Source organism: Coturnix japonica, chromosome 1 (genome assembly GCF_001577835.2).
Source record: "Coturnix japonica isolate 7356 chromosome 1, Coturnix japonica 2.1, whole genome shotgun sequence".
In the NCBI taxonomy this organism is placed as follows: domain Eukaryota; kingdom Metazoa; phylum Chordata; class Aves; order Galliformes; family Phasianidae; genus Coturnix; species Coturnix japonica.
In genome coordinates this window covers 3,607,059-3,627,151 of record NC_029516.1, presented here as the reverse complement: position 1 = coordinate 3,627,151, position 20,093 = coordinate 3,607,059, and the positions used below count along the sequence as shown (strand labels likewise).

At 42.7% G+C, this 20,093-nt stretch overlaps 1 protein-coding gene across 1 annotated transcript in view; it reads left to right on the top strand.

Moving 5' to 3' along the window:
- Window positions 1-19,418, top strand: part of ITIH5 (inter-alpha-trypsin inhibitor heavy chain 5) — a 42,586-nt gene extending 23,168 nt beyond the window's left edge. Inside the window, exons 8-14 of the mRNA XM_015865927.2 lie at window positions 5,482-5,653; window positions 7,563-7,872; window positions 10,787-11,340; window positions 11,724-11,774; window positions 12,831-12,947; window positions 15,120-15,497; window positions 16,783-19,418. Coding sequence (XP_015721413.1) covers window positions 5,482-5,653; window positions 7,563-7,872; window positions 10,787-11,340; window positions 11,724-11,774; window positions 12,831-12,947; window positions 15,120-15,497; window positions 16,783-17,081 — 1,881 coding nt within the window. The 3' untranslated portion in view covers window positions 17,082-19,418. The remainder of the gene's footprint in view (window positions 1-5,481; window positions 5,654-7,562; window positions 7,873-10,786; window positions 11,341-11,723; window positions 11,775-12,830; window positions 12,948-15,119; window positions 15,498-16,782) is intronic.
- Window positions 19,419-20,093: the final 675 nt, after the last annotated feature.

Genomic DNA, 20,093 nt, shown 5'->3' with positions numbered 1-20,093 from the left:
GGGTGCTGGGAAGAGCCCTCTCTGCATCTGGAAGTCATTTCCAAAAGGGTCTGAGTTAGTGCTGTGACAGAAACACGTGTTATTTGTACCGAATTGCACTCAGCATGGACTGAAAGTCTTTTGATTTTTATGGGCTGGCATAAGATTTTGCATAGAGGATGTAGGACTGGGATGGAACACTTACAAATGCTCGTAGGCAATGGAAAATTTAAATATGTGGGCCTGGGACATGCATTATAATGAGGTGTTTGAACTGCGTGCTTGCTTCTTCGCAGAGCCAGTGTCTGTCAGTGCTGTGGCATCAAACAACCATACATTGTCTCCCTTTGAACTGCAAGTTTCCAGGGTAGCCAGACTTCACCCTCACCCTGCTCCTCAAACAACCAACAGACTGTGGGAGAAATGTCACCAACCCTCATATTCCTCCTAAAAGGTGCCCAGATGGTCTGACATCATCCCAGATGTCTCTGAGGCAGCTCTTTATCCCAAGAAAGGGCCGAAGGCTCTCAGCTGCCCCAAGGGAGCATGTCTTTTCCCATACTTTGTTCCACCAATGTTTTGCTAAGTGGAGCTAGCCCCAGGGGCTGGATAGGAAGGTTACAAGTGGCAACTGAACTGGAGTGTAGCTCTGGGAGTGCTCTACGCTGCTGATGTTGGGGGTCATAGAATCAGAATCGTTTGAGTTGGAAGGAACCTTTAAAGGCCATGTAGTCCAACTCCCCTGCACTGAACAGGCACACCTACAGCTAGATCACGTTGCTCAGAGGTTCATCCAGCCTGACCTTGGATGTCTCCAGGGACTGGGCATTTAAAACTTCTTTGCGCAACCTGTGACAGTCCTGAGTCATCTCAGCCCCAAATAATGGGTAAGAACCCAAATAATGGCTAAGAAATAACGGTATCCCAAATATGAGTAAGAACCCATAGCAAGAATAAACTAGAAGAGGAGAAGTTTTGTTGCATATCCAGTTATCAGAATGGAGGTGGAAAGGATGGTGGCTGGGAGCTGGCTCATCTTTGATCTTGCATACTTGAGAAGACATTACCTGCACATACATAAGTGTGAACTCATATTCAGGTTCTCATCAGTTCTAAAGCACAGACATTCACTGTGATTATTTTCCAGCTACACACTGTCACCTAGCCTTACACTATCATTTTTCTGGTCCAGATCTGGACCAGATATAGCCCTGGATATGGCTGTTTCAAGCCCAAGGTTCCAGCTGTACTAACAGCTCAGTCAGCATCACCATTTCTTGACTCAAATGCACTGGTATGGCAATTCAGTCTCCACCTCTCTGCTCAGTTTCATCTACACTAATTGGGGGCTTGGGGAGGAAGGGAATAAGAGGAAACTCTACTGATCCAAAACATGTTGATGACAACTACAAACAATTCCCAGTTGGCTAAAAGTGATCTTTTTTTCCCTTTTTCTTCCTTCCTTCCTTCCTTCCTTCCTTCCTTCCTTCCTTCCTTCCTTCCTTCCTTCCTTCCTTCCTTCCTTCCTTCCTTCCTTCTTCCTTTCCTTCCTTCCTTTCCTTCCTTCCTTCCTTCCTTCCTTGCCTTCCTTCTTCCTTCCTTTTCCTTCCTTCCTTCCTCCCTTTCCATTCATTCATTCCTTCCTTCCTCCCTTTCCTTCATTCATTCCTTTCCTTCCTTCCTTCCTTCCTTCCTTCCTTCCTTCCTTCCTTCCTTCCTTCCTTCCTCTTCCTTCCTTCTTCCTTCCTTCTTCTTCCTTCCTTCCTTCCTTCCTTCCTCCTCCTTCCTTCCTTCCTTCCTTCCTTCCTTCCTTCCTTCCTTCCTTTTTCTTTTTTTTTTCCCAACTGGTCAGTATTGCTATTTTCAGTCCCTCTTTAATCCTTGCTCTGTCCTCCTCACAAATATGCATCTAGCCAGGCAAATACTTTGGGAAAAGTGTTACACTTTACAGCACCTGGTACAAGAATGTTGGACTCTTGAAATGGACTTCGCCACTGTGAGTGGGTTGTATCTATGCTCAGCTTATCCCCAGAATTAGATCAGCATCATCTTCTCAGCCGTGGCAGAATGATCTGACCATCATCAGGGAAGAAATAGTTAATTTTCTGCCTTGCAGGCGAGAGTGTCTTTGGTATGCGTTTCAGTGCAATGACTCACTGGGGCCAGGGGGAGTGGAAGTGCAAAGACCCCATCCATGGAGCAGCTTGGGAATCCCACTCCTTGGCTGCTCAGAAACAGAAGAGATTCCAGCTGTGGCCATACAAGGCCAGAACAAGAAACCTGCTGCCGTGTCCAGAGTGAAGCCGCTGCCAGGCACTCCTTGCACAAAGAGCTCTAAATCCTCTTTTGGAGGCTGGGGAGAATGGAGCAAAGGGTTGGGCCTCTAGAGCACTCAGTCACTGCAATGTATTTAAAGATTTCAAGCAATTTCATCAAGCAATTCTCCCTGTAAAAAGCTTGATTTGCCTGCCAGCAAACTACTCCTGAACTGTATCCAGCCCTCCAAAAGGAACTCACGTCTCTCTTGCAGTGTGTTAATGGGTGAGGGATATGGCCAGCAAAGCATGTGTTGCCACTCTATAAGGGCTTTCAGGATAAATCTGGAGACTCATCCCTGGGGGTGTCCAGGGCCAGGCTGGTTGAAACCCTGGGCAGCCTGTTTTGGTGGGTGGCAACCCTACCCACAGCAGGGGATTGCAGCTTGATGATCTTTAAGGTCCATTCCAACCAAGGGTTCCCTTCCAACCCAAGCTATTCCATGATTCTATGATTCTTATGAGGTGGGGGGAAAGATGGAAGCAAACAGCATGAGCAAGGCAATTCAGAGCACTTTGGGAGAGATGGAGAGCCAGTTCAGCCCCTTTAAACTACATGGCGCTCAGAACTGGACAGGATTAGGTCTTGAGGTAAATTTCACCTTCACTATAGCTGCACTACTCAGCCTCTTGGATGCAGTGCTGGTGGACAGGCACTTCCAGACCATGACTCAGCCCATCCTAAAACTTATCCAGAACAGATGGGATAAATTATTCTCTGGAGGTATCTCCTCCTGCCTTAGAGAGGGATTAGATGAAGTGCCCAGCTTTCTGATGACTGAGTAGGGAACATCAAATCCCACCCTTCATTTTTACCGAGGATGAGGTAAAAGCTACATGAGAATGAACTGTTTGGCCTCATTCACATTCTCCTTGCTTTGGAGCAAAACCATGTGCATAAACGCTTGTATAAGTAAGTTTGTGTATATGTGTCTATCTATATTACATGAAATCAAATGGCTTTTAATTGAAGTTAAAGAAGCAAACAGTGTTCAAGATGCCAGAATCTGGGTTGCCTGTTTGTATGCATTAATAGACATTAGAATGTTTCCCTGGTACAAACTGACTCAAATTCCATGGAAAAAAGCTTAACCGTGACCAAAAAAAGAGAAAGAAAAAGAAAAGAGAGACAAGAAGGAAAGAGAGTATGATGGTCCCAGCCCCACATTTGGATCCTGTGTGAGGGTGTGGAGGAGAAATGCTGTATTTCCTAGGAAAGTCTGCTTCGTTTCAGCAGTTCTAGCTTGGGTGATGTGCGCACACAGACTGCGCTGCTGCTCTTTTTCTTTTGGCTGAATGCAGACAAGAATGTCAAAAGGAATTTCTGTGCATGCTGGAGGTGAGACGCCGTCTCTCAATGACAAGGCCAAAGCAAGATTATCCTCCTCTCGCCTTGTTCTCAGAAAAAAACAGAGCTTTTTGGGCCCAGTAAATCCCTCTGAGGAAAGTGCAATTTGACAGATTTGAAAACAACCAAAAAAAGACCTTTTGAAAGGGGAAATGTCAAGTGATGTTAACTATAACCAGAGCTACAATATGGCTAATGAGATTAGGGGGGTTTCCCACTAAATTATTCTTTCTAGGCCTTTTTCCCTCCCCTGTCCACATTGTGGGGTTGTATGCGAGGAGCTGTTGTGGTCTTATTTTGTCCCCATCCTGTCCACACTTTTCCTCAGCAGAGGCTGAGATGAAGACCTGATGCAGGATAGAAACTTCTCCATTATCACTTCCTGCTTACTTTGTTTCCAGTTTTTGAGAGACAAATGAATAGACCACCGTCATTATCATGTGATAAACACAAGCGTCCTTTTCTCCACCGTATGATGACTGCTTTGTCCTTTTATTCATATGTAGGAGACAATTTTGCCTACTAGGAAGATGAGTCCTGCAATCCCTAGAGGGAAAAAAGCATACATGGAGGACAGAAGCAGGCAGGGAAGAATTCAGACATGGCTCCAAAATGCTGGAAGCTAAGGGAAATATTTCCTTTAACTTCAGATGGACCTCAGGCTGGAAGCCAAGTCAACCGTTGGGAGGATTAGAGATTCCTCTGTTGTGGGTAATTTGTTTGCAGTTGCATCATCAGCTTCCATGCAGAATCCAGAGGGATGCTGATGGCACAGCTTGAGCAGTTCCTTGAGAACTTTCCCAAACTGTCTTTGCATAGCAACATCAGGCCTAGAAACATCTGGTTTCCAGAAATACTGACTGTTCTTTCTATTAATTCTGGACAAATCCTTCATGCATTTTTCTGATAGGCATGAGAGAAACCTTTAAGTGCCACTGGGTCCACCATATTATTCCTCAAAGAGCTCTCCTTGGAATATCAAAGGCTTAGTGATGGCCAAAAATGGGCAGCACTGAGAAGCTGCTGATCCCCCTGCTTACAGTTGTTGCCTCATGTTCCTCTCATGTGTTTTGCATATAAATACAGGGTATGTTTGAACAGACAGGGAGCATCTTCTCTCAGCTGGTCTTAATAAGATGAAGTTTGTCTCCATGCGGGCACAGCTGACTGGATGATACATCAAAGTTGGTCACAGTGGGAAGGCTGAACACATCTGCACTCTTCCTATTGGCTAATCCACAGTGCCCTGTCTTTTCTATCACACAAGAACCTTAACTTCTCCCACTACAAACTCAGCTTGATGCCAGCTTTTCTCTATCTGGATGCCTATATTTGCATGGGATGACAAACAGCAGAACTATATGATGTTGGCATATTGCTGGAAAACCAATATACCTGAGACCAAACTGACTAGCAGGTAGAATCAGCAATAATTAGTTAGGACTCATTTTTTTTTCTTATTCATTTGAATGTATTAGCTTATACATTTATTAATCGCTAAAACTGTTCATTGGAGAATATAGAGCCAATAAGTATCCTAATTATGAACAAGGTGTATGCATCCTTGATGTAATTGGAGGTATTTGAATTTTTAAGTAACCGTTTTAGCCATTTGCCACTTACAGCTTAATTCAAGTCTTGGAGGCTTTAGAAGAAATCTAGAAGTCTTTTGATATTACTTAACATTATCCGGTATCCATTATTCCAGGGACATGTCTTCATGATCCAAACTGGTAACAGAGAAACATCTGTATGATCGTAAACATCTTCAGAATTGATTCTTGCCTGCCCGAGCACTGGCCATTAAACCTACTGATCTTCTTTCTCTTTTATTTTCAGACCAAAGAAGCTCTCTTCACAATCCTCCAGGACCTAAGGCCTGAAGACCACTTCAATATCATTGGCTTTTCCAACCGAATAAAGGTCTGGCAACAGGATCGGCTGGTGCCAGTTACCCCAAATAACATAAGAGATGCCAAAAAGTACATTCATAACATGTCACCTACTGGAGGTAGGAATGAGATTAATATTGCTATTCAGAATTCAGTTCCAGTACATGAAAGGAGCTTACAAACAAGAAGAAGACCAACTTTTCATACAGTCTAATAGTAATAGGATGAGGGGGAATGGTTTTAAACTAAAAGAGGAGAGATTTAGATTAGATATTAGGAGGAAATATTTTATTCAGATGGTGGTAAGGCACTGGCACAGGCTGCCAAGAGAAGCTGAGGGTGCCCCATCCCTGGAGGTGCTCAAGTCCAGGTTGGATGGAGTCCTGGGCAGCCTGAGCTGATGGGTGGCAATCCTGCCCATGGCAGGGAGGTTGGAACTAGTTGATCTTTAAGTTCCCTTCCAACCCAAACTACGTTAAGAATCTATGAAACATATTGAGGTTTATAATCAAGAATGCTTTGGCAGCTGTGCCCATCATAGAATCATAGAATCACAAGGTTGGAAAGGACCTACAAGATCATCTAGAACAACCATCCTCCCATTACCATAGCTACAACAAACCACAAAACCATATCTCCTATCTCCTCATCCAGATACCTTGAACACTGCCAGGGACAGTGACTCCACCACCTCCCTGGGCAGCCATTCCAGTGCCTGACCACTCTCTGAGAGAAAGTGCTGGCTGAGGACTCTGCAGGTAGACAAAGAGATGCAAAATGACTTATGTTCTTCATGTAAAAGATCACATCTGGCTGAAGGTCGAATGGGGTCTTCCTATAGTTGCCCTTGAGCAGTGACCACTCCTAGCAAAGGAAACGCTCTAGATGGAAAAACACAGAAAACAGGATGGTTGGCCACACTGTTTGTATTAAGAGGGAAAGAGTTTAGGAAGTGTTCAAGGGACCTGCCCAGTTAAACAATTACCAATAGTGGAACTAAATTCAGAGTACAAAGCTTTCTACTACTGAAATGCCAAAGTGCAGGGACAGCTGAGTTTGCCCATGAACCTAACAGAGAACAAAAGCAAAAGGAAATGATTAACTCTGAGGTTCAACAGGAACGTGCAGTGATAGTCCAACCACAGGCCAGCAGTACTTCAGTTTTGGCTAACTCTGCATTTTCCTTATAAATATGCTTGTGGCTTGAATATCTTCCTGTGAACGTGAATACACTTTGGCTCACAGATCAAAGACACAAAGCATGTACTGTGCTTACACTGTTGTCATACTCACACGCCAGAGAAGTAGGAACAAAATATTATGGCAAAGTATTCATGCATGTGGAAAAATGCAGTCCTCTATAGCTCTGAGGTTGCATTTGAAATAAAACTCTTCCCCTTTTTTTTTTCTGAACATGCATTAGGCTCAAATTCTTTTCACAGCTGTTCTTTTAATGTACCTGTACACTCTCATTTATTTTCTCTCTATCTTTTGGTGTATTTGGTGACAATACACTTCTTAACTAACAAAGCCATTTCTCTTCTTTTTAAACTATGAGCATTGCTCACATTTGAAGAGTTGAACTGACCGCTTGTTTTGTGTTCCCATCTGAAGGGTTTTTCTCTGTCTCTCCAAATCCTGTGCCCTTCAGACAAACTTGTTTTCCTAGTTCAGATACCATCTGGGAGAGACCCATAATCAAATTTAACTGTTTTCTGTATGCACTGGCAGGGTACAGTATGTACTGTGGCTCTGCTTACCATAGCTGATCAATTGTTGTACATTGAGGCATTCAAGGATTCAACGGTTTCACATAATAAGCTGCAATTTGTAAATTAATTCATAAGAGTATAAGTAGATTATCCAAAGTGGTGTTAACAGAGCTAAAGAGCTAGAGCATCCTTGTGCAGAAAAAAGTAGCATCCTGATGAACAGAGATGCTCCCATTCTACTAAAGGGAGCATAGGGAAATAATTCGCACTGCCCTTAGAAGGTGAAATGAGCTGATCTTTTATTGTGCCTTCCTAGGGACTAATATTAATAGTGCTCTCCAGACGGGTGCAAAGCTGTTAAATGATTACATTGCTCAGAACAACATTGATGCCAGAAGCGTCTCTCTGATCATCTTCCTCACGGATGGGCGGCCCACTGTTGGGGAAACACAGTCATCCAAAATCCTCAGCAATACCAAGGATGCCATCCGTGATAAATTCTGCCTCTTCACCATTGGCATTGGCAATGATGTGGACTACAAGCTGCTGGAGAGGATGGCACTGGAGAACTGTGGCATGGTGAGGCATTTCCAGGAGGATGAAGATGCAGCCAGCCACCTGAAAGGGTTTGTTCTGTTTTATCTGTCCTTCATGATGATCCAAGGGATGGAACAGCTCCCCTGTGATAACAGGTTGAGAGTTGGGGCTGTTCAGCCTGGACAAGATGGGGTTCTGGGGCAACCTTTCAGCATCTAAAGGGAGGCTACAAGAAAGAAAGGGACAGATTCTTTAGCAATGTCTGCTGTGACAGAACAAGGGGAAATGGTTTCAAATTAAAAGAGGAGAGATTCAGATTGGATATAAGGAAGAAGTTTTTGTATGATAGGGTGGTGAGGCAGTGGAATACTTAGCCAAGAGAGATGGTGGACGCCTCATCCCTGGAGACAGGCTGCACCAGGGTCTGAGCACTCTGATCTAGCTGTAGGTGTCCCTGTTCAGTGCAGAGGAGTTGTACTGGATGATTTTTAAAGGTCCCTTCCAACTCAAATGATTCTATGATTCAATGATATCTGCATCAGTTTCTATGGGCATTATGGGAGGGAAATCCTCTAAGGAGACATAGCAAGAGACAGGAATTTGTCTGAGGCTCAACTCTGGATAAAAGACACAGAGTATACTTAGAAACTGAGATTGCAAGTTTCTTTCTATCCAGAAATTGTTTCCTTCCTAGAAGAAACTCTGAAGTGTACTGAAGTTTTCTAGCCCCATAGAATGTTCCCTTTATTTAGAACACTCTTTTAGACATATAAACCTGGAGAGACAAAAGACAAGTGTAATCTCTCCCCATGTGGATAGAGGGAGAAAAGGATGCATTCATCACTTTACATTGTCAACATGAACAGCATAGAGGGGCTTAGGAATGGAGATACTAATTTGGGGTAGAAAATTATTTCTTTATATTTTAAAAAAGCTGACCTCATGCCCAAACTCCAGAATATACTACTTTGAAATCAAAACAAAAAACATAAGGGTCGTTCTTGATGTGATCATGTAGTCATTTAATTACCTCATTTTTTCTTTGTAACTGAAACTCCCAACAGGTTTCTTGTAATCCTCAACATTTAGGAGGATTAAAGATCATGTTTCTCTTGTGTCATCAGTTGTAGTTCAAGGGAAGACCCTAGTGGGGAATTGCACAAAGGTACCATAGATTTGTCTGAAACATCAGGCAATGTAGACCCATCTGCCACTCCACCCATGTCATTTGCTTCTCCAAACATGTATTTTGGATAGCAAGTGGCATTCCCTGGCAAATGAAGCATCTGCTGACTGACTGGGCTGCAGAAATCCAGCATAGCAAGTACTTGTTCAGACACCTCCATCTGATAAACAGCTCGCTGTTTATCAAGCTCTGTGATGGCAAACCCATTTGGTGCCAAATTTATAAGAAAAAGTTGAATTATTTACTGGAGGCCAATTCACATCACTGGTGGAGAGGAAATCTATGTGGGTAACAATGTCATTTCTGATCTTTGTGCTATGATTTTGGTGGCTTGTATTTTCATGCAGATACTTCCTCGCACTGTATTATCAGATTGGTTGTATCCTTCACTCCACCATTTTTTTTATACTTTAGGAGCTATTTTGCAGCATGTTTTAAGATTTACTTCAGTCATGTTTTAAAATGTGTCAGGGCCTCCACAGTGAAGACACTGATTGTTCAGAAAGACTTTAAAAGAAAGCCAACTGATTTAGGCTTTGGGTTTGTATTGAGAGAGAATAAAATATAAAGTGCAAGTCAGCCTTCCAACAATCTGTATGAGCAGATGTGAAATATAAATGCTAAACTAAGCTAAAGGAGGACTGAAGCCAGCTCCTTGTTTGTTTACAAAATCAGGCTGAAATAATTTGTGGAGGCTAACATTTAAATAGGAAATCTAGCATTCTTGGAGCAGCCTGGGAAGATCCATCTAAAGCACAGTGCTGCAGGAAAAACACAGTACTGTAAACCCAGGTCTTGACCCCTTGTAAAAGCTTTCTGGCCTGTATAACACAGAGTATTCTTAGAAGTGGGGTAGGATGCGTTAACAAAGCATTATAGGATTAAACTCTCTGGTTCCATGGAGGCCATTTCTTGCTCCAAAAGAAAATTAACAATAAGGTAGCATGGATATCCAGGCCTCCTTTATTTAATGGCTAAGATTCCTACAGTCCTTTGAAATATTTTCCTTTGGCTCCCCAGAAGATGACTGACTCTTTAGCAGGTTCTGTGGTTATAGAACAAGGGGAAATGGCTTCAAGCTTAATGAGGGTAGATTTAGGTTGGATACAAGGAGAAAGTCTTCTACAGTGAAGGTGGTGAGGCACTGGAACATGTTGCCCAGAGATGTGGTTGATGCTGCATTCCTGGAGTCTTTCAAGGTGATGCTGGATCAGGCCCTGGGCAACCTGATCCAGCTGTGATTTCCCTGTTCATTGCAGAGGAGTTGTTGGACTGGATGGCCTTTAAGGGTCCCTTCCAACTATAAGGATTCTATGATTCTATGATTCTATGATTCTAGAATAGTATTCCTGCTTCTCCCACACTGATCACTCTAAACTGTAGTAACTAGGGCTCTTTCCAGTAATACAGAAGTTTGGGAGCCCCTACAGCTCTGGAGGCCCAACTTCTTATCATTTCTGGCTCTGGAATAACACACATAGTACCACTAGAAAGCTACAGGTAACAGCGTGTTTTCTTTGTATGTTTTGAGATAAATGTGGTGCTTTCTGTGAGCCTGAGAAACCAAGAATTATTTTTAATAAGCATATGTAAGTGGACAAAGCTATCTCCTTGTGGAGCTCTTGAATTGTAGAAGAAATTAGGTGCCAGATTGTGCTGGGATGGTTAAATTTGGGGTCTGGTAGCTCTAACTGTTCCTGAAAGTCTTGGGAGATGTGTTAGTCTGCCTGTATTCTTGGCCGTGTATAAGTAAGTGCAAAAGCGTATGCATATAGTCACATGCAGAACTTGCAGTGAAAAATGTATCTTTATTTCAGATTCTATGATGAGATAGGAACACCTGTCCTCTCTGACATCCGTATTGATTACCCTGAAGGCGATGTGGAGCAAGTCACTCAGAACTTCTTCCCCAATTACTTCAATGGCTCTGAAATTATAATAGCTGGCAAACTTATCAATCGCACCTCAGATAGCCTCCACGTGGAGGTGACTGCTAGCAACTCCAAGAAATACATCCTTCTCAAAACAGATGTGGCTATTGACTTGCCAAGCACGAATGACATCAGAGCTGTCCCTGGTCTGGAAGATGGCAGAGGTGATCAAAATTACATTGAGAGGGCATGGAGTTACCTCACCATCAAGGAACTGCTTAACTCTCGGCTAAAGAGTAATGACAATCAGGAGAGAGAATATTTGACAGAGAAAGGAAAGTCAATGGCCCTGGCTTACAATTTTGTAACTCCCTTCACCTATCTGAAGATGAGAGAGGCTGGGCTCCATTCAGAACCACCTCACGAGGAGCTTATCAGCCCTTCTACTGATGGCATTGGTGAAAAGTTGCAGAGCCTGCAAGGACACAAGGCACCACCAGGTATGAGGTGAAAGTAACCATGTGCTGGTAAGAGGGTTTTTTTTTCACATGATTAATCTCTCATGACTGACTTCGGTAACAGTGGTGATCTAGACAATTGAAGAGTGGTGAACAGAAAACTGGTTAACAAAAAACCGTGGTTTTCATATTGATTTTGTTAATGGTGGGCTGGGCAACCTTGAGCAAGACCTTTTAGACACAGCTCACCTCATGGAAGCACATACTGCTGTTTAGAAACTACAAAAGAAAATCTCGTGTTCTGAATGAAGCTTAAAGTAGTTACAGTAATATGCCCCATAATTTCTTTGAGTAAATTTTTGGGAGCTTTAGTATGCTATTGCTTTTTCTGCTGCTCAGTAACAGTCTTCTCTCCTCACTCCCAGGTATACGCAGGCAACAAGATAAGCAAAGAATTAAAATCTCCAAAACTTCAGGTCAGTGCCAGCATTCCTGATCTTTGTAATCCACAGTAACAGCAGTTGATTTATAGAAACTACAATTGCATACCCCTACAGTGTAACCATCCCAATTAAACCAGCCAATATCCAATTTACTAGCCTGCAGAGTAGGGAGGAAAATGATAAGCAAGGTAGTTGTTCTGCGGTAGTTGATCCTTGTGTTTGAAAATTGTAAGCTGGTGAATGGGAAGTATGTTCTCTCTCTGTAATAGTACTGGTCAAAAAATGTTAAATATTTACAACCTAATATTGTTGAAACATGACAATGCTGTTGGAGAAGAAAAAAAGTGAAAATTCTATTTGTTCTACTATTTTCCCATTGCTTCTGTAGCTCTGCTTTACATTCTTATCATAATTAAATGCTGAAGAATAAGCCCAGATCAGTAATTTAGAATTGAATTTCAGTGGATAAGATCAAATTTACCTTACAAAGCAGGGTTTTGGCTTGTCTTATAATCACACCTATCTGCTACCTGATGGCTGGTAAAGGATTATTATTTTTTTAAATAACGTCATGGAATTGTTTAAAATCTGTTATTGATGGCTCCAATCTGATCTTGGCCAGAAAGGTTCAGTGCTCCCACTGATGATGATGTGTGCCCATGCAGAAATCTTTGGTTAGAGGATATATTAATATATGGTGTCAGGAATATTGCCCATGAACAGACTATGAAAAACAGGAATATTAGACACTTGCATGGTAAATCCCATAAGAAATAGTATATCAGGAAGAAAACACCTCAGTTTTCTCCTGGACTACTTTGGGTTTCAATTTTTCATTGAAAACACAATGCCTTCTGTGAGAAAAACAAAACAATCTTTGTGAAAAACAAAGCAAAGCTTGGGGTGTTTCCTGGCAAAATGTGTAAAAACAACAAGCAGGCCTTGGGAAAAAGAAAAAAAAAAAAAGAAAAAAAAAAGATAAAAAATACCCAGGAAAAAACAGTATTTGAAAAGCAATTTTGTTGTATTCTTAAACTCCGGAGTTTTGTTTATGTCTCTCACATTTGTCTCCATTTCATGTCTTCCCAGCGGATGGAGACCCTCACTTTGTCATTGATTTTCCCTCCAGCAAGTTCTCTGTCTGCTTCAATATTGATGGAGAACCGGGAGACATTCTTCGACTGGTCTCTGATCATAAGGAATCTGGTGAGCAGTTAAGGAAGTTAAGGTCTTCATTGACTAGAAGCAAGGGAGTGGAAATCATGTACAAAACAGCCAAGACCCTCTCAAGTGTGCATATTACTTCAGTCCAGCTAGACTAGAGAGCTCAGGTCCTGCTGAGGAAAATCCAGTGTGGGCTGGGAGTTGTACTTAACCAGTACTAGAACAAGCAGAAGAGGCACAGCTGAGTAAACAGCCACAGGCATTTTAATGCTCAAACGCTAAGAGATCCCACAGGGGATTCACCTATTTGGTTCAGAAGCAACGCATTTCTTTGATAGTATAGCGTCACTAGCGCTCTAGTTACAAGGTCACAACATGCAAATGAAAGATTTAGCAGCATAGACTCATCAAGATTCCTTGTATACTGGAACTTCATTCCCTACTTACAGCACAAATTGGTTACTCCAGGGCAGAGTGAAGTATCCACACAACCAAGCAGTGAGGCTTTTTCAGCAAAGGGACTACCCAGCTGCTTACTAAGTCATCATAGCCTTGAGAAAACTCCTACAATTCAGGATCTATTTTGCACGAGCCAGTCTGATAACCAGAGGCCCAAACTGTGGTCTGATCTGATCTGGAATTCTAAGTAGGGCAGCTAATAAGCAGATTATGTCCTAAGCAGGAAAATGGTGGGAGGCAGGAGGCGTCAAAACCAGGGATAACTCACACACTTGTTTTACAAAGGAGATAAACAACTCCAGCAATAAAGGCACAAGAATTATTTTCTGTGGTCTACCCTCCATATTTCTGTATTCATGCCTGTCTTAGTAAATAAAATCCAGATCCTGGCAGTGTTTCCCCTAGATTTCTTTCACAGACTACGTATGTGCTACTACTTGAGTGATTCCATGGCTGAAACGCAGAATGAGTTTAAGGAAAGTGGATTCTGAAGAACTCGCCTCTTGAGTCTGTGAAGACAGAAATAATAGAATCCCTCAGGAATGATGAGGGGTAGAGAAATTTCACCTGTGTGTTGATGTTTTGGGTCTAGGCTGGATTAGCCACAAGCTTCTTCCCTTGCTGTTCCCTGTTCACTGCAGGAGAGTTGGACTAGATGATCTTTAATGGCCCCTTTCAACTATTCCACAATTCTATATAGTAGCTGTGCAAAGACCTGTGGGAAATAAGCCACTTTTTACAGGCAGGAAGTCACAAAGGTAATTAAAATGATTGGGAATCTTTCTTTGGACCTCAAGGCTTCAGTTGGCTCAGTGGGATCTGCATCTTGAACTCCCTGAAAGTGTTTCTTTTGGGTCAAATCTGAGGGAAGCTGGAAGGACACTGCTGGTAAAACTGAAAATAACCCAGAGTGCAGGTTCAGGGTACTCCTCTGCAGCCTCACAAAGAGAGCCTGGATTTCTTGCATTGGCAGCTGAAAAGGTTTAGCACATCACACTGTCGTAGTTCAGGCTGTTTCCTCAGTGGGTCCTACTCCATCTTCAGTGTTGTGGCCAATGTAGTAGACATTACTCTGCAGCTACCCAGGTTACAGGTTCTTAAGAGTTAGACAATAAGGGACATCAGTCTGAAAACATGAACTGCCACGAGATCCTCTGATACAGCAACTCTTGGATACATTCAGGTCCTGTTCCTGGAAGACGTTCATTCTCTATGCCAGCTGGTGATTTGAGGAAAAACAGTCCTGCCAGCAGCTTGCCTTACTTCTCTAGGATCAGTGTCTGACCTGTGTTTGCGCAAATCTTAGCAACAAATAAATAGTTTAGTTAAGTCATACCATGGCTGGTGGAGTAATAGTAGTCAGCAAGGTAAATATTTCTCTTATAGAGCTCAAAAAAAACCCCATGTATATAATCCTGATTATAAGTTGTCCTGAAGTTGGATAGAGCTTAGGAAGAGGCTATGCCAAGAAGCATATCCTATCCTGGGTATTATGTACACATGGTTGAGACTAAATGGGCTAAGGCCACTTGCCTCCCAAGCAAGGCAGTATTTCTTAGCTTGGGTAAGTTTAGGTACTCTATATAAGCTTATCAATTTGTAATACACTCACAGAACTGTTTTGAATACTGATTAGTGAAATAATTCAAGCATGATGTGGTAAATCTGCATGGGGTTGGTTGCAAAGCTCCAATCTTTGAGACAATAGGCCTGTTCTTGGTTCCAGTTTTCACTTACTGGTTCTATTCCTGCAAGGTGTAACTGTGAATGGACAATTAATTGGAGCTCCTGCACCACCCAATGGCCACAAGAAACATCGGACTTACTTCAACACAATCACTATCCTCAGCAATAAGCCAGAGAGATCCTACCTGGAAATCACACCCACCAGAATTATCCTGGATGATGGGGAAAGACTTATTCTGTCCTGTGACCGGAATGCTGTTGTCAGGAGCAGCAGCCTGGAGGTGTCCATCTCTGCCAATTCCAACATCACGGTGACAATTCGAGACACAATCAGCTTCGTCATCCTCATCCACCGCTACAAGAAGCCAGCCCCGTATCAGAAGGATCATCTGGGGTTCTACATCTCCAACAGTAAAGGTCTCTCTTCTGACTCGCACGGGTTACTGGGTAAGTAATAGGTTCTCAAGTTCAGAGCTGTAAACCACAGAAAAAATGATCCATCCTAACAATTTTAAAGGACAGAAACACGAGGTGATGAAAAGGGTATGTGGAGGTGAAGTTACCAGGTGTAACTTCTACTTCCTTTTTAAATGACTTCTGTTGCCAGCATTCCCAGCTCCTCTCCCATCTTGCTTTGTATGAGCTCTCTCTCTCTATCCCAGCTATGTCTGTGCTTGTGTTACCTAGCCATTACCACTATTTTAATGATGGTTTAATGCAGCTGTCATTTTAATACACATACTAGAAGCTTCCAGAGATAAATAATACAGAGAGAGAATGCAAGTATTTCACAAGAACCCCTAATAAGGCATCAATAAAATGTTCTTCAATAACAGTCCTAAATTAGAATAGATCAGCAGCTACGTGCTCTCAGGAATGTAACAGAGCTGGGTCTGACTCTCTCTAAGCAGAAAGGAGAGTCAGCTGAGGTCTTGCAGATCCCAAATGAGAGCTCTGGCCACAGAGTTAGTGCATTGCCAGAGAACATTGGCTTACAGACTTCAAGTTCTATGCTTCCATATGTACAGAAGGTCTGACTTTTACATTTGAGCCTGATTGAGATCAAGAAATATCAGTATTTCCTGTTACCCTTTTCTTTCAAATGCTTTAATATGAAACATCCCCACATGCTGAGAGCACCTGCGCTTTAGGAAGGTTCAGAGAATGTCTGGACAGTTAGGCTCTTTTGGATGACTAGAAGTGATGTTTATGGACATACACATATGCAGAACTAAGGCCGAAGTCATAGTTTCCATGACGTTCAGGCATTCTCAGGCCAAGCAGGAGATGATCCTTCAAGTGTGGAGTTTTGGATTAAGGCCCCTTGCATCTGCCTAAAAGACCTTAAGAAGTTTAGAGAGGAGAACTTGGGGTTATAAGCCTAGATAGTCTTTCCACTTGCTGATGGGCTTTGTATAAGCTATCATCCTCTAATAACCATGGCCTACAGGGTGGAACTTACCACTAGCACCTCAAAAAGCTCTTTTAGCTCTTTAGCATCTCGCTAGCTCTTTAGTCAGTGTATCTTGACACATGGATGAGAAATAAGGTCTTACTCGAATCACTGTCTTAACAAGTTTCAATAAAGAATCTCAGGACCTAGACTCATCCTGGTATTGCAGAGAAGCTGTAAGCAACTCTGAGAACTCTCAGAATATAACATATTTAAAGAATTACTTATACATAGGCACAAAACAATCATTAAAGGGATGTGTTTTATATTGTATTGCAGGTCAGTTCTTGAGCCATGAAGTTAAACTTCTTCGGGAATCCTTAAACGTAAACCAACAGCAAGTTGGCCAAAACCAAACCGAAGCATTACAGCCAAACTTTACAAACACTCTGAAAGTGAAGGGTCGGCTTGTTCCTGTTGTGTGGAAGCAAAGGAGGATCTACAATGGCCAGCAGCAAGTTGACTGCTGGTTTGCCAAAAACAACGCAGACAAACTGATTGATGGCAGCTATAAAGACTATTTGGCTTCTCATCCTTTTGACACTGGGATCGGCCCTGGGACAATAAACAGCCTCTAAGACTGATCATAGCAATGCATTGCAGCAGCATGTGTGACAGCGGGTCCCTTCTGAAGCCTCTAGAGATAGGCAATTTATGAATATTTCTATACTTTTTTGGTGCCAAAGAAACCAAGTCTTGTTGCCCTTGGAAATCCACTGTCTCTATTTCATGCTAGACGAACAGGGTTCATCAAATTCCTGAAGACAAGGAGGTGGGAGGAAAGGATTGAGGATACAGCTAAAGGTGTGATTGGTGCTCTCCCAGTGGGTCAGGAGGGAGAAAGGGGCCAGCAGTTCTACCATTGCAGAGAGCTGCCTGCCTTAAACCCATTCAGGGATCTGTGCAATAACCCCAGGGGCTGGTGAGTCACCCATGAAAGGCATGAATCATGCATCACAGTGTCTATCTAGAGAGGCAACCTTGGGTGATAACACTTCACAAGGAAGTGATGTGGAGTACATGCTCCAGCCACCGTCCCTGGGAAGAGAAGAGGGAAAGGAGAGATGGGTGGATATTCACCTGCAGAGAACCATTAGTATCAAAAAGGTAAGAAAGAAATAAAAACTTTAAATCAGCAGGCCACAATAAGGTATTGCTTTCTTGGCTGTTGGGATAGGGTCTGAATTTGCCACTAAACACACTGTTTCATGAACCACTACAGGCTCTTAATAGTGATGAAAACCCTTATACAGTTTATTGCAGTCTTAGAGTACGGGCTGTATGCAAAAAAGCACCTGTGGTCCTCTGCAGAAATAGGATTGGTGCCAGCAATCATTCCATAAGCCATCCCATTTAAATGACATTGTAAATGTAGTGATTTCATCCTGATTCATTAGTCCCTCAGAGAGGAACAAAGTTTCATTGTGAGCTTCCAGCAGACCTCCCACTTCCTTGAGCAGAACATTTCTGCTTTGCAGAGATTTAAATTTGCTAGAAGATAATGAACCTTCACCCTCCATAGCTTGGGAACCTACAAAGAAGTGTCTCGAGCTTGACTTTAGACTGGACAGTTGAATCTGCTTTTCTAATCAGAAGTATTTATTTATTCCAGATCTTTAAAAATGTTCATCCCAGTTTCCCTGGCTGCTTCTCCTTCCTTGCCCTGCAGGAATTTATACACAGCAGGAATTTGGCAGCAGAAGCTTAAGGGAGGTTTTTTGCCAGCCACCCCCACTGCAGGTGGTGCTGCTCTGCAAAGAAACCTCCAAACTCCAACAGCAAAGCTGTGGTCTATTTTAATATGAGGCACTGCTGAATAATGCTATACATCAGCCACAGGGGAGTTTGCTGGTAGAGAACTTCGCCAAGAGATCTCTGACAACCACAAAGTCTTTGCGGCCAAGTTGAACTCATGCACGCTTTGCCTTTTCTAGAGAAAGGAAGGCGGGTGGCTGATGGAAGCATCTCCAGAGCTAAATGATATCCATGTGTGAGGAGAAAAATAAGAAGTTGCCAGAGGCATACAGAAATAGGTTCGATCTTGACTAGTTTTTTACATATTTAAAAACAAAGTCATACTGTTGCTGTCAGAGCTCCAGCTGCTGCTGTTGAGTTGGGTGGAGTTATTTTCTAGCTGCTTGGTCATTGAGATAGCACTGCAGTGGCAGAGCAGGTAGTAAGCATAGTTGCTTTTTTTTACACTATATTCTATGGGGAGACAGAAACAGCCCAATGCAACCAACTAGAATTAACTGGGCTCTGCAAGGTCCCTCCAGAGAGCTTGGCCAGTGCGAAACTTCTGCCGAGGCTCATGATTTTGTCTTCATGTTTTCTTCCGAACTACTGCTTTGCGTCTGGCTATCTTGGAAAACAGCTGTCCTGCAAGGAAAAGCAGAGGCAAGACGTTTGGCAGTTCTGATCACACAATAACTAAAGAGACCTCACAGTATTCTCTCAAGACAGGAATAAAAGGAGAGTTCACAAGGTTGACTTCTCTATCCACGAAAATGGTGGGGATATCACCTCATCCATCACAAAATAACATCCTGTTTCACTAGCACAGAGTGAAGAGGAAAGTGACAACAAACTTATAGGCAGCGGGTGTCCTCATACAGTTCTTACAGTCATGTTTTCACTCTCCTCCCACATTCTGCTGTTGAAGTGTATTGCTAGCGGGAGCGATTTGGTTAGGCTCTCATCCCTCCTGTATATAGGTATGTATATATAGACACATGTATTGCTAATACTTCAGGTGCATCATTCCCAGCCAAGAAAACATATTTCTTTTAGGGTCTGAAAAGAACAATGATCAAGTCCAGCTGCCCAACCACATGAAGCACCTGGAGCAATGTACTCAAGTTCTCCTTAAGGTTCCAGTTAACCATTTCACAATAAATATTTTACAGTGAACGCTACCATGAAGTTCTCATTTACCAAAGTTGAAATGCACTTTGAAGCTAAGGGTAGATACAGCTTCATGCTCCTGAACAAGCGTATACTACCAGATAACTGAAAGAACCACTTTGATGTTAAGAGAGTTCATGTTCCTGCTACTCCAAAATCACTAAGCAAAGGCAGGTCATTGATTGAGAACCTCAGCTTCCCCCTTCCATAGAATCATTTGAGTTGGAAGGGACCTTCATAAAGGCCACCTAATCCAACTCCCCTCCAATAAACAGAGACACTTACAGCTAGATCAGACTGCCCAGAACCTGATTCAGCCTAACCTTGAACATCTCCAAGGACGGTGTATCCACATCACCTCTGGACAACCTGTTCCAATACCTAAAAAAGAAGTGTTAACACTTTACCTCCCTCAGAATAGTCCAGGTTTGGTCTTCATGCCCCTTTTTGATAGCTCAGAGATGCCCCAGATAAACATATTGTGCCAGGTGCATGCACAAGCATACATTTATCCTCATCTCCATGAGTGTCACAGAGCACTTTGCTTTGACGTGGTTTATGATCACAAACTGCTCAATTACAAAGGCTGAGCAATCACTCCAGAGCACAGTGGAAGTGACTGCATCCAGACAAGTGTTTAATATCTCCAGTGATGCAGACCCTCCCACCTCTCTTGGCAGCCCATT